The following is a 14667-nucleotide window of genomic DNA, read 5'->3' as shown; positions in this document are numbered from 1 at the left end:
AAATTTTTTTTTTAATTTTTGTATAATTTCTGTTCTTTTAAAAACAAATTTCTTTGAGAAAAAAAAGAATGTGAGTAAAAAGTTTGTAAGAAATGAGGGGAAAAAAATATTTTTTAGGAATAGTAGAAAAATAGATTTTTTGTTAGTAAAAAATAAAAATAAAAAAAAAATGATTGCTGTTATCAGCTTTGGATTCGTCCTTGCACAGCACAACTCGTTGTCGCGTGATAAATTCGAGCCATGTCGCTTCCAGCAGTGAAAACTCGACCTTCCTATATATCCACTTACAACTTTTCTCACTGGATTAACACCTCTTTTACTTTTGCATACATCCCATCGACGTGTTTATATTTTCCAGTTCCCTGATACAAAAAAATTTCTTAGTTTTTTATTTTCATCAATATATTAAAATTCAACAATGTCTCATTTTTTTTCTCACTAAAAACCTCATTTCAATAGGCCTCTTTTATGTTTCTTGATTAACATAATTATTAATGAAAAAGAGTACTTTTTTTTTACAAAAATTTAGAATTAGGTGAAAAAAATGTTTTTCTTTTGTTCTATTATAGGGTTTTGAAAAAAAATATTGTAAACAAATTTAAATAAGTCTTTTTCTGAGAAGAATAAGAGTGTAATAATATAACAATATAACAAAGTAAAAGAATAACAGTGAAACGATTTTTCTAAAATGGGATATTTCAGTGGTTTTTTTTTAAAGGAAGAAAATGAAAAGGATTCTTATGGGAAATAATTATATAATTTCTTGAAGCGCTTGTCACCCTTAGAAACATGATTAATATACTTTATTGGAATAATACAAGCTATTAGAGTGTATGCAATTGCGATCGATACTGTTTTACCTGATGAACATAAAGTCCATAAAGTGAATTGTTACAAATTATTTAAAAATTATTTTTATATTAAATTTAATTTGTATATTAATAAACAATAATTTTAAATTAAAAAAAAAATATTTTTAAATTCATAAAATTATGCTTGTATTAAAAAACTATTTTTATTTAAACCAAATATTTTCTATCAGGAAATATTTAGATTTACAGAAAATCATTTTTATTTTTAGAAAATAATTCATCATGTTTTTAGTTTCCAAAATTTTTTTTAAAAATTAACTATTACATTTTAGTACTGTGAATCATTATTATAGAAATTTATTTACATCTCAGAAAATTGGGACAATAATTAATAATTTTCGTATTTTATTTTCTGTTTCAGAATTGCCAGCCGAAGAGGGTAAGAATTTATTTTAATTATATAAGCTTTAATTTACTCAACATACGATACATAGAAAATTAAATAATTTTTTAATTAGTCTAAAATAAATGTTAATTAATAATTAAAAATCGAATTTGAAGTTGAGTTCATTTTAAAATTCCACTTAAGAGAAAAAAAGTTTTGTAATTTTCACTTTTAAACTCTCGTTTAATTATTTTGAAATGAATTTGAGGGTGGATTAAATTGATTTATGAACGATTGATAAGAATGAAAGGAATTTCAATAATACAGAATTCACAATGGACGAAAAACGTGCAGAGAAATATTAATAGAATATTATATTCTCTCAAGTAGATTATATATATATAGAACTTTATTTTTCACATGAAAAAAATAACACGTTTTCTTTAAAATTAAAATAAATTTTTCGCATAGTTTTTTTTTCCTTGAAATACGAAAATTTCAAATTATTTGATTTTGTTAGAAATAAATATCGATTTAAGTTTTCGCGTGCTGAAGTTAAATTGAAAAACCAGTTAATCGAAATTTCATTATAATCGTTTTTTTTACTGTTAAAATTAGAATGTGAAATATTATTTGTTACAAAAAAAGGAATAGAATTATTTCTACTCTAATAATTAATTATCACACTGTAAATTATTTTTCAAATTAACAATTATTTTGAAATCTATTTTAAACATTTCAAATTTAATTCTAATGTTTTTCTAATCAAAAGATTAATATCAAATTGATGACGTAACAAGATAAAGATCTTGTGAGGAAGTGTGCCAAGTTTTCTTAAACAGCTGTTTAGATTTACGTCAAGGTGTCGCATCTCTCTCTCTCTCACACACTCTTTCAATCTGCAATATTTTGCGTTGTCGGATTTCTGATTAATTTATGTCGAAAATATCTATTATCGCGTTTAATAATATTTATTCCTCAAAAGGAAGATTTGTTTGAAATTTTGATAATTTAAAATAGCGCAATTATTATACTGTATACTTTGAATTTATAAAATGTAATTTTACAAATATAATTTGCAAAAAGAGAATCGAATATTTTTTTCTTTATTGCAAAATTTAATCATTTAAATTGTTAATAAGAAAAAAGTTTTCATTTTGAAGAAAAAATAATGTTTCAATTGACTTAAGAACTGAAAATTTGATGAAGCTGTCGGTTCAAAGGAGGGAGGAAAAAATGAACATTTCTTTGAGCAAAATACATTTGAGTTTCTGACATTGTCGAAGAAAAAGAAATTTATAAATGTCATGGGATTTGTCGCTATCGAACTAGGTCAGCTTTTATCCAATGCAATTTATGTGGATTGACATGAGCATTACGGATATATCTTATTAATTTAGTTGTACGAGGCATTTGAATGAAAAATAAAAGAGAAAATTTAATAATAAAATTTAATGAAATATTTTCAAAAAATGTTATATATAAATTGCAAAATAAAAAGAAAAACCGCTTTTTTACAATCGCAGTTTGAGTGAATTTTTTGTCAGATAAGATTATATCAACGTGGACAAATAAGTTGAACGCACGTGTTGCACTTTCTTCGATTAAAGTTGAGTCAGTGTTTAATAGGTTTCTAGCCTCATCACTAAATTGTAATTAATGAAATCGGTAAATGCAAACCAAGGAACAATATATGACGTCAATTGCTAATGGTAAAGGCACTTGTCATCAAGGTCATTAGACTTGCTACCATTGTCATTCTACTCTTCTATTGCAAAATTATCTTTTATTCTCTAAATACATTTACAAACAAAAAAAAATTTGCAATAATTTAGAAGAAAATCACATTTTTTATACAACCAAAAACAATAATTTTTTAAATATTGAAAAAAAAATTTAAAGAAGAAATTTTTTTCGATTGTAAAATAAATAAATTCTTTTCATAATAAATTATATATATAAATTAGTATAAATGAGAATTTCGAAAGAGAATTCTTGGAACAAATGAAAATTGCCAGACAAAAGTAAATTAATTTCAAGACAAATTGGTCAAGTGTTTTTCTTTTTTTGTCGAATGAGCAAAATTTGGAACGTTTCATGACTATTAATTTGTGTGTTAAAAGTTTCGAAATTTCTGAAAGCATTCCAATTACACTATAGTCGTTTCAATGTCACGATGTTAATTCTGCTAATCCTATTATGTGTGTGTGTGTGCTGGGTGTATAATCATATTAAAAATAGTCAGCGGCACAAAACTTGTGGCATTTCTAACAATAATTAGATAACAGAATGGGGCAAAAGCGATACCAGTTTCTTGAAAATGTACTATTTCTTACCATCAAGGTTTTTGGCCAGTGACACTGAAGTCCAAGGATTCTAAGCGTTTATTATTAACAGAAAAAGAGAGAGAGAGAGAGAGAGCTTGTCAATATGAGGCACTTATTCGAGCGTGACGTTAAAGGCAGACTCTGCGTTGAGCTGCTTGTGACGCAAATTCTTTTTTTAATTTCCTGTCGTATTAGTCTCGGAAAATCTACAAAGATCGTTTCAATAAATAAAGAAAAAAAAGAAAGACAATAAACACTACATTTTTCTTTTTATTATTTACTTACAGGAAAATCCATCTGGCAACTCGTCTTGGAACAATTCGACGACCTTCTAGTTAAGATTCTTCTATTAGCCGCTATTATTTCTTTCGTACGTATAATGTAAAATTTTGTATCCATAATTTCAAAATTAACTATTGAGAATTTGATCCAAAAAAAATTTCCTTACAGGTATTAGCTTTATTTGAAGAGCATGATGATGCGTTCACAGCGTTTGTCGAACCATTTGTTATTTTGCTCATTCTTATTGCCAATGCCGTCGTTGGTGTTTGGCAAGAACGTAATGCAGAATCTGCAATTGAAGCCCTTAAAGAATATGAGCCCGAAATGGGCAAAGTTGTCAGGGGTGATAAATCCGGTGTTCAAAGGATTCGAGCTAAGGAAATTGTACCCGGCGATATTGTTGAAGTATCAGTTGGTGATAAAATTCCAGCTGATATTAGATTAACGAAAATTTTTTCAACCACCCTCAGGATCGATCAATCAATTCTGACCGGTGAATCAGTCTCAGTTATAAAGCACACGGATGCCATTCCAGATCCTCGCGCTGTCAATCAGGTTTGTATCATATAATTAGTCTAATGGGGAAATTTTAAAGAAGTATTATTAATTTTGCAAAGCTTGAAAGACAAATTAATTTTTATAACGGCTTATAACAATGTTTGAAATACATTTCTGTTGTTTTTTGAAATAAATTAATTAAGCATATTCGGTGCTATTTCTAAAATTGATAGCATCATTAAAAAAATAGAGAATCAAATTACAAACATCGCAATTCTCACTAATTATCACTTTGCATTAATTTCAAATCAATTGTGTAATTTGACTATTCATCTGACTCAATTTTGCAAATATCAATTATTTTTAGGAAACTAATGCAATTATATTTCTCTTTTTTTTTAATTATCTATTAGGACAAGAAAAATATTCTTTTCTCGGGTACAAATGTTGCTGCTGGTAAAGCACGTGGTGTTGTCATTGGAACTGGTTTGAATACTGCCATTGGTAAAATTCGAACTGAAATGTCAGAGACAGAGGAAATTAAAACACCATTACAACAGAAATTGGATGAATTTGGAGAGCAATTGTCAAAAGTTATTTCTGTGATTTGCGTGGCTGTGTGGGCTATTAACATTGGACATTTCAATGATCCAGCACATGGTGGTTCATGGATTAAGGGTGCAATTTATTATTTCAAAATTGCTGTTGCTTTAGCTGTCGCCGCCATTCCAGAAGGTTTACCAGCTGTCATCACAACATGTTTGGCTTTAGGAACAAGACGAATGGCGAAGAAAAATGCTATCGTACGTTCTTTACCATCAGTTGAAACACTTGGTTGCACATCCGTTATTTGTTCTGATAAAACTGGAACTTTAACCACCAATCAAATGTCCGTCAGTCGGTACGTATTTTTTAAAATTCCATTCCTTAAAAATTGAAGATTTACACCCCTATTGACTTAAACATAATTTTCTCTAATGAAACCCCTTTTTTAAATAGAATGTTCGTGTTTGAAAAGATTGAAGGTAATGACAGTAGTTTCCATGAATTTGAAATAACTGGCTCGACATATGAGCCAATTGGAGATGTTTTCCTAAAGGGACAAAAAGTCAAGGGCCAGGATTATGAGACACTACATGAAATGGGAACAATTTGCATAATGTGTAATGATTCCGCAATTGATTTTAATGAATTTAAACAGGCTTTTGAAAAAGTTGGTGAAGCCACTGAAACTGCATTGATTGTATTGGCTGAGAAGGTAAATCCCTTTGGTGTACCAAAAACTGGCCTTGACCGTCGTGCAAGTGCAATTGTTGTTCGTCAAGATTTGGAAACAAAATGGAAGAAAGAATTTACACTTGAATTTTCGCGTGATCGTAAATCAATGTCGTCTTATTGTGTTCCATTGAGAACAACGAAACTTGGTTCTGGACCAAAATTGTTTGTTAAGGGAGCGCCTGAAGGTGTTTTGGACAGATGTTCACATGCACGAGTTGGATCACAAAGATTCCCACTTACAACGACATTGAAAAATCGAATTCTCGATCTTACACGACAATACGGTACGGGTCGTGATACACTTCGTTGTCTTGCTCTTGCAACCGCTGATCATCCAATGAAGCCCGATGAAATGGATCTTGGTGATTCGACCAAATTCTATACATATGAGAAAGATTTGACATTTATTGGTGTCGTGGGAATGTTGGATCCACCAAGGAAAGAAGTTTTCGACTCAATTGTTAGATGTCGGGCGGCTGGAATTCGTGTCATTGTCATCACAGGTGACAATAAGGCTACCGCTGAAGCTATCTGCAGACGTATTGGTGTTTTTGGCGAAGACGAGGACACTACTGGAAAATCTTATTCGGGTCGTGAATTTGACGATTTACCAATGAGTGAACAAAAAGCTGCTTGCGCTAGAGCGCGACTCTTTTCCCGTGTTGAGCCATCTCACAAATCCAAAATCGTTGAATTCTTGCAAAGCATGAACGAAATTTCTGCTATGGTAATAATTTTTTTATCATTTATAATTTGAGGATGCTAATTAGAGTAATAATTATAAAAAAAACAAATTTCCAGACTGGTGACGGTGTAAATGATGCGCCGGCTTTAAAGAAAGCTGAAATTGGTATTGCTATGGGATCAGGAACTGCTGTTGCAAAATCAGCATCTGAAATGGTTTTAGCTGATGACAATTTCTCTTCCATCGTGGCTGCTGTTGAAGAAGGTCGTGCCATTTACAACAATATGAAACAATTCATTCGTTATCTTATCTCTTCCAATATTGGTGAAGTTGTCAGGTAAATTGTATTTCTAATTTGATTTTACAATCAATTTTGCATTTGATTTCATTTATATTTGGGGGTTTTTTTACTTGCAGTATTTTCTTAACTGCTGCCCTTGGTCTTCCTGAAGCTTTGATCCCTGTTCAATTATTGTGGGTCAATCTTGTCACTGATGGTCTTCCAGCCACGGCTCTTGGTTTCAATCCTCCTGATCTCGACATTATGAGCAAGGTAGCTTTTTTCTAATTGTTGAAAGTTGAAATGACCTTCTAAAAATTTAGTTTTGAAATACAATAAATTATTTGCAGCCACCACGTAAAGCTGATGAATCTCTCATCTCCGGCTGGTTGTTCTTCCGTTATCTCGCTATTGGTTTTTACGTTGGCGCTGCAACCGTTGGATCAGCAGCTTGGTGGTTCTTGTACAGTCCAAATGGACCACAAATGAACTATTATCAATTGGTAACAAACATTTTTTTGAAAAAAAGTTAATATAAAAATAAACAATGTTAAATTTTAAACAACATTGTTAAATTCTTGTTTTCTAGACTCATCATTTAGCTTGCATTGGAGGTGGCGAAGAATTCAAGGGTGTCAATTGCAAAGTATTCCATGATCCTCATCCCATGACAATGGCTCTCTCCGTTCTTGTTACAATTGAAATGTTGAACGCGATGAACAGGTAATTTTTGCTACTAAAGAAAAAAGGAAACTTATTTTTATTTCGAGACATTAAATGGAAATAAATTTTTAGCTTGTCTGAAAATCAATCACTCATCACGATGCCACCGTGGTCCAACTTGTGGCTCATCGCTTCGATGGCACTATCATTTACACTCCACTTTGTCATTCTATACGTTGATGTTCTTTCGGTAAGTTTTTTTAATTTAAAAAAAGGTCTTATTCCATAGAATGTATAATATTTTTAACTTTTATTTTCAGTCCGTATTCCAAGTGACGCCATTAACAATCGAAGAATGGATAACAGTAATGAAGTTCTCAATTCCCGTGGTGCTTCTTGATGAAACACTTAAATTTGTTGCCAGAAAAATTACAGACGGTGAGAATCCAATTTACACCGTTCATTGGATTGTTCTAATGTGGGCCGTGTTTTTTGGACTTTTACTTATTTGCCCCATCTAGATCATCCAGGAAAAAAAATTTTTTTCATTCTTATAAAAATTAGTTTAATTAAGGGATACTTTTCCTAAGGAAAAGGCATCCGTCTTGGACTTGCAGTTGCATTTAACTAAATGAATTTTCTCTTCGACTTGCGCATGAAGAGAGAAAAAAAAAACAAAACAACAACAAACAAACAAAGCCTAAAATTGAATTAATTAATGAAGTGTGTCTAAGTCTGAGATTTTTAACCGATTTGACCGTTACGCATGGTGTTAGTCAGTGCAAAGCAAAAAAAAAAAAAAAAAAAATATCGATCAGAACGTGGTCCACCATTGCCTGGTCGCCCATCACATCGTACCCCGGCAGATGTCGCCGCTAACTCAAATTTCACATTGTGATATTTTGAGCGATTCAAAGTACCCGCCCAATCGTATAATTGACAAAATACGATAGATGTTATTATTATTTTATACGAGTGCCTTTTAAAAAAAAGAAGAAGAAGCATTACTAACATTTTAGCACTATTCGGTTTAGACAATAAATTCTCCAAACAATTCTCTTAAACTTCAAGCCGTTCATGCCAATAATGTTTTACACGCTTATTGCTTTTCACATTTTCTAGGCTGCTCTTTCATGAACAATTTTGGCGAAGGTAAAAAAAAATAATACGATGTTCATTCACCTGTACAATTAGTGGGCATTATTCTCTTTCTACTGGCAATCGCATATTTTTATTTTGAAAAAAATATCACGTCATCTTTAATTGATATGATAAAAATAATATTATATTTCAATAAGCATAATGAGGTTTTGTAAATTCAATAGTAAATTGAATAGTAAAATTATTTTCTAGTCAATTATTTTTTTTTTTTATCACGAGAATATTATTTATTAGTTGACGAATTTAGATGTCATTTTTTGAAAGAAAATATATTCTCTTTAGTTGTAATATAAAATAATTTAGTTTTCATATTGTGCAATTTTGAGAATGATTCGATGATTATAATAAGGGAGAGAAATTTGTGGTAGTTTTTTTTGTAGATGTACAAAGAAAAAGAACATATCAATTAAAATGATGTGCATCATTTAATGAGTTGACATATAAATTTTTAAATAAGTAAAATTTTATTAACATTTTTCAAATAGAAATATTTGGATGCGAGTATGAAATGAAATATTGAATAAAATACGCTTTTTGCCCTTTAATAATAGTGAAAAAAAAATTAAAATGACAAAAAGTGTAGTTTAGAATACACTGACTAATTGCATGTTCCATCCACCGATTCTCAGCCAATTCTCAAATTTCGTACGGTGATCGTGTCTTATATCTCTATATATACAATAAATGTTTCCAACTGGCTGCTCCTTTGCATCAGTTGATCTTTATATATATATAAATATTAAAGTGTAGTGAAGATGTTAAGAATTTTTATTCTAATGTCATTTGCACTTAACGTATACTATTCGAATTTCGAGGAAGTATAAACACGTTACGCTAGCTTATATATATGTAATAATAATATAATTAGTGAGAAACGACTCGAAACATCTATTTATACGATTTTTCCTAGAAAATAAGAAAGAGGTTTTTTCTATAAAATATTTAATTGTACATAACAAAATAGCGATTACAATGCTGTACATAATGTTACGAAAGCCGTTGAGAAGTTTGTTCGTTCGTTCGCCGTGCATAATTTGTTTTTTCATTTTTCCCTTTTTTTTTTTTTTGTCAATTTAAATGGCGAAATCGTTGGTGGGAATTGGAAAATATATTTTATTTTAAATTTCGCTAATTAATTGCTGTATCTAATTAGCCACTGCTTTTAAATTATTATTTTGCCTATATATATTGTTTCATAATCCGACTGTTGAAAAGTAAATGTTTTCTGATGTTCTTTTTGGAAATATTAATTTGTCATTGTCTCTATAAGCTTTTTTGGTTTTCATTATATGGCTTTACTCGTATTCGCTCTATATATTAGGCTTTGGATGCACTTTTAGTAATAAAATGAAAATGTGAAACAAGAAGTCACTGATGATATTTCATTCACTTGTGACACATCAAAGATTGTGCATCAACTTTGAATTAATGTGCTCTAGGCTTGTAAAAACAAAACAAAAACCAAAAAAAAACGAAAAAAAGAAACCTGCATGTCTTCCTCTATTTCAAAACTTTATGCATGTATATCTTTTGATCACAGTGCGTCTCTCTCGCTTCCTATCACATCCTGACAAAGAATTTGCAATGTACTTTTTTAATAGTGTCAGAAAAATGACAAAAATTCATAAATTTTGGTAAAAATAAAAAAAAACTGTTTTTTTTCATTGAATTTTAATATAATGGGGAATTTCTATTTACTATAATTTTTATTTAGTCTGACTAAATATTTCTTTGACTACTTATAATAAATGAAAGAATTTTTTAATTTTTTTGTCATTAAATATTTTTTTTAAATAGTGAGGATTCAAAAAATTAATTCTGTCTGACTAAAATTTACTTCTACTACTGATACAGAAGTTTACAGAAATATCAACAATTATGTCTGACTGGAACTGACTGTTACTACTGCGAATTTTTAAAAACGTTTCGTCTGACTAAAATTGACTTGTACTACTGAAACTCAATATTCGGCAGATTTAAACAATATCTATCTGACTAAAATTTAGTTCCACTACTGACAGTAAGATTTTTATCAACATTTTTGTCTGACTGAAACTGTCTGTTACTACTGTTGAAGTTTTCAATCGATTTAAAAAGCTTTGTCTGACTGAAGTTGACTTGTACTACTGAACAACAAAAATTCGTTATTTTTAAAAAATATTTGTCTGATTAAAATTTACTTCTACCACTGATACCAAGACTTTAAGGAATACAAAAAATTTTCTCTTACTAAAAATTAATTAATATTATAATTAAAAATATAGTAGAGAAATTACAAATAAGTCAAATAGAGATTTTTTTCTTTTGATTTCGTTTTGTGTAAATAGAAATTTCGCATATATTATTTTTTTTGGCTGAAGTTTTCCTTTCAATTTAGAGTTTGCCTCATTTCTAAAAAAAATCAAGACTTTTAGCGCAATTAAAATATCTCAACTGAAAGGAAAAGTTTAACTCGTAATGTGTTGGAAATTATTATTTTCATCTAAATCAATAATTCATTTGTTTGAATTTTTATTTTATGAAAATAATTTTTATTTCCTAATATTTGTAATTACTGGTTATAAAAAAATAATTTTCAATCTTTTCTCTCGATCTATTTGCATGCTTGATAATTTTTAAGTGCTTGATAAAATTATCGTAATATTATTTTTTTTTTTAATTGTATGATATATTTATTGCTCAATCATAATGGCAACTATTTAAAATTCCATTTGCAATGTTTTTTTCCGAGAATTTTGTAAGATTTGGTATATATCGAAATTGAATTATCTTTTTAAAAATATCTTACAAAAATTTATAAATATATTTAAAAAGGAGAATCTTTTCGATTTATCGAATCTTCTATATGTAAATTTATTATTACACAAAATTGATAAATTATTTTGGGGTAGAAAAAAGGCGTGAGTTTTTCAGAACGATTTTTGATGAATTTTTTAGTGAATGATTGGTTGTATAAGTGATTGTTGGAGGAAGAAAAGAAAACTATATGAGTGTGTAAAGTAATTAATTTTTTTTGTTTTTAACTTTTATTTTCGTCAATTTTTATTTTTCATTTCGAAGTAAAATTTTTGGAAATAATTTTTTTTTCATCAATTAAAAAAAAAAAGTTTTTAAAGACTTGTACTCATTGATATTGTTACAAAAAAAACGAGATAATTATGTGTGAAAGAGACGGTTGAATTTTAATTTAACTCAGCCGTGAATATTATCTGGAAAAAAAGTTTTGAAAGAACACGCGAGAATTACGCTTTATGAAAAGGAAATTCCGTTTTCTCTTCACTTTGCTTTCAAAATTCCGGAAAATTATTTAATCGGGTTTTAATTACTTCTGTCTTGGAAATATAAATTTTTTTTTCCCCTTCTCTTGGAATATTTTTTTCTTTTATTAATGAACAAGTCTTTTGAACTTATATTTAAAAAATTAGTAGACAGTAATTTAGTACTTGCATTTGTGCGCTTTGCTTGCTGGAATCTTTTTATAAAAACTGGTATATCATTTTACATTTAATATATTTATTGTCTCAAAAAATAATCGTGAAAAAAATGAACTCTTTTTTTATTTGTCAGTACTGCATTTTTTTTTTGTATTTACTATTTTGTAAAAAATTTTTTTTATAAATTCGCAAAAGAAATTAAAATTCGAGTTAAACAAAAATTTAATGACGAGTTTTATTTTTATTTTTTTGAGAAAGGAATCTTTGTAAAAATTGACAGAATATTTTTGCGTGATTAAGTGAAATTTAAACGTGTGTAAATTTTACATAAAAGAGGATTACTGTTTATTCGTTGACATATTAGACTTGGTAATGCAGAAAATGTATTAGAACTCGAGCATGTAAATTCACTTTGAACTTCCGAAGGTGCGTGACCTAATTTTGAGCCCCAGTAAACGTAACAAGACTGATGACGGGGTTTGAGGAATGGGTCGACCACACGAGACACATTCGCACGAGCAATGCGACTCAAAATGTCTCATATTCTCAGCTCGAATTGAATTTCGAAAATTAAATTTTGCCGAGTTCGCCAATTTCAACTCGAAAATCAAGCTAATAAATGCCCAATTAAAACGAAACTTACACATTAAAAATTTTAAGTATAACACTTGCAGCTTATTATCAGTAGCTTATTATATCAATCCTATTTTAGAAAAAATGTCTCATAATCTTTTTTGGTTTTTTTCCTTCTTTTTTTTGGGGGTGGAAAAATGATTGAGATTTTGAGTACCGCGGTTATAAATAGTAATCGGTACAAAGATTCTTCAAATCGATATAGTAAATTTATAATATTATTGTGAGAAGCAATTTATCGTTTTTCATGTATATTTAGAGTTATAATAATAATAATAATGTTAAATAATTAAGGCATGATACTTTGGCACGGCCAAAACTCAACTTAATAGAGGGGGGGAAAATTGAAGAAAAATCGCATTATTTTTTTTTTTTGCAAATGTCGTCTACAGAAAAATCTTCATTTTTTTTTATTTCATCTCTTGGACGGGAGGGATTCGATTTTTTTTTTCTCTTTTTAAATAGCTTCATTCGAACAATTTTTATGAGCGTTTTGACACATTCTTGACGTCACATGTCGAGACATTTTTCCTATTATAGAGAAAAATAATCATTTCTCGAAAGTGAAATTCCAAAAGGAATATTGAAAATTTTTAATGTCTTGAAAGGTGACGTTTTTATGTGTCACGTGATCATAAAAAAAGTTTAATATTTTTATAAATATATATTAGATTTTAGATTGATATTATGAGTCAAAATAATTTTCTGTTTTTTTTTAATTTTAGTTAAATTTTGAGAAAAGAAAAAGATAGTTTTAGATTAATTTGAAAATGAAATATAAGATTGAAATCAATTTGCGAAAAAGGTCTCCGGAAATGAAAAATTGGGGTAGACAAGTTTTATCTGAAAAATTGAGAAAACTAATTTTAGAGCTGCCTGCGGATAAAAACGGTAGCAGTACTGAAGACAATATTGTGATTTTATACAGAGCTACGAATTTTTGTATAATCAATTAATTAAGCATTAACAAATAGGGAGTTTTTTGATAAATTTCTAGGAGGAAATATCACATTTTTTAAAACAATTTTAACAATCTGATCGTCCAAGAGGGGGAAAAAAATAATTAGAATATAGACTAGAAATTTTTTTTTCTGTTTTTTCAAATGTTTGACGATAAATTTTAACAAAAAAAAAAAATCTTTTAAAATGCTGTGCTCAATTAATTGCTACGAAATGTGTTTGATCGAAAGCAGACACATTGTGCGTTCTTGAGTCCAGGAAGTACCTATTATTACAAAATATTAAATAAATGAATAAATATATAGATATATTGAAATATAATAATATATTTATATATTATATAAAAAATATAAATTTATTAATTAAATATGTAAATTTATATTTATATATTACATAAATATATAATTATATGTATATTAGTTATTACAGAGTTTGGCAAAAGTGCGATATGTGTGTATGGGTGTGTGTTTGTGTGTGTGTGTATGTGAGAGAGAGATTTTCTGTAAACGTCATCAAAATGCCAATAATGTGGCTCCAAATGATCCGAGCCCGGTGTCAAATCTGAATTTATTCAATGACCTTTTACCTCTCAACGGGATCGTTAGTACCCGATTTAATTATTGTAATTTTGTATGCAGAGCACGCATCTATAATATTACGAGATACCAGTCAAATTGCCTCTTATCAGCCAATTATTGAGAAAATGCTTTTTTTGCGAATTCCAAATTAATAAATTCTAAAATAAATTATATCTTTACAAAACAGTGATAACATTTTTTTTATTGACAAAATTCTTAAATAATATAAACAAAAATTAATTGTCATTAATTGTTTTTATTTTGTGAAATTCGATTCGTAAATTAAATTATTTAACTAATTTAATTTATTTTTTTTATTTATATTTAATATATTGACGAATAAGATGGCTTTTTCGACTAAATCATGATTTGAAAAAAGATGCGATCTGTATTGTGTATATATACATATATATTTGGTATGTATTGTCATGGGATTCATTGATGAGTCAATAGCGAGGCTCGACGAATTTTTTTTTTAAACTAGCAACGATTTGTTTATTTATCGTCTTATTTATCTCTAATGTACATCATGGAATGCCAGGATTAACTGGAAAAATATTATAACAAGTGAAAGTATAAGGATTATTCCTCTAGTGCATTGCCTACTTGTTATAATAAAAAATAATAATAATAATAATAATAATAATAATAATGTGTTACTAATGCCTGTTTTTAGTCAATGATCGGCCTA

General features: G+C 28.6%; 1 protein-coding gene across 7 annotated transcripts in view; it reads left to right on the top strand.

The window, feature by feature from the left end:
• The window catches only part of LOC127278367 (calcium-transporting ATPase sarcoplasmic/endoplasmic reticulum type), a 33376-nt gene that overhangs the window by 11910 nt on the left and 6799 nt on the right, over positions 1-14667 (top strand). For 5 of the 7 annotated variants that reach the window (XM_051300064.1, XM_051300065.1, XM_051300067.1 and 2 more), the window contains exons 3-13: positions 1234-1251; positions 3812-3894; positions 3975-4361; positions 4718-5205; positions 5304-6309; positions 6384-6604; positions 6685-6820; positions 6898-7050; positions 7137-7270; positions 7343-7460; positions 7531-14639. In XM_051300064.1, the coding sequence (XP_051156021.1) occupies positions 1234-1251; positions 3812-3894; positions 3975-4361; positions 4718-5205; positions 5304-6309; positions 6384-6604; positions 6685-6820; positions 6898-7050; positions 7137-7270; positions 7343-7460; positions 7531-7731 (2945 nt within the window). In that variant the 3' untranslated portion in view covers positions 7732-14639. Of the gene's footprint in view, positions 1-1233; positions 1252-3811; positions 3895-3974; positions 4362-4717; positions 5206-5303; positions 6310-6383; positions 6605-6684; positions 6821-6897; positions 7051-7136; positions 7271-7342; positions 7461-7530; positions 14640-14667 lie in introns of those variants that run through there. The other 2 variants (XM_051300071.1, XM_051300070.1) reach the window with 1 other exon arrangement.

Source organism: Leptopilina boulardi, unplaced genomic scaffold, assembly GCF_019393585.1.
Source record: "Leptopilina boulardi isolate dan_hultmark-lab unplaced genomic scaffold, ZJU_Lbou_2.1 LbouV2_202, whole genome shotgun sequence".
NCBI classification, from domain to species: Eukaryota; Metazoa; Arthropoda; class Insecta; order Hymenoptera; family Figitidae; genus Leptopilina; species Leptopilina boulardi.
This window is presented reverse-complemented; position numbering and strand designations above follow the sequence as displayed.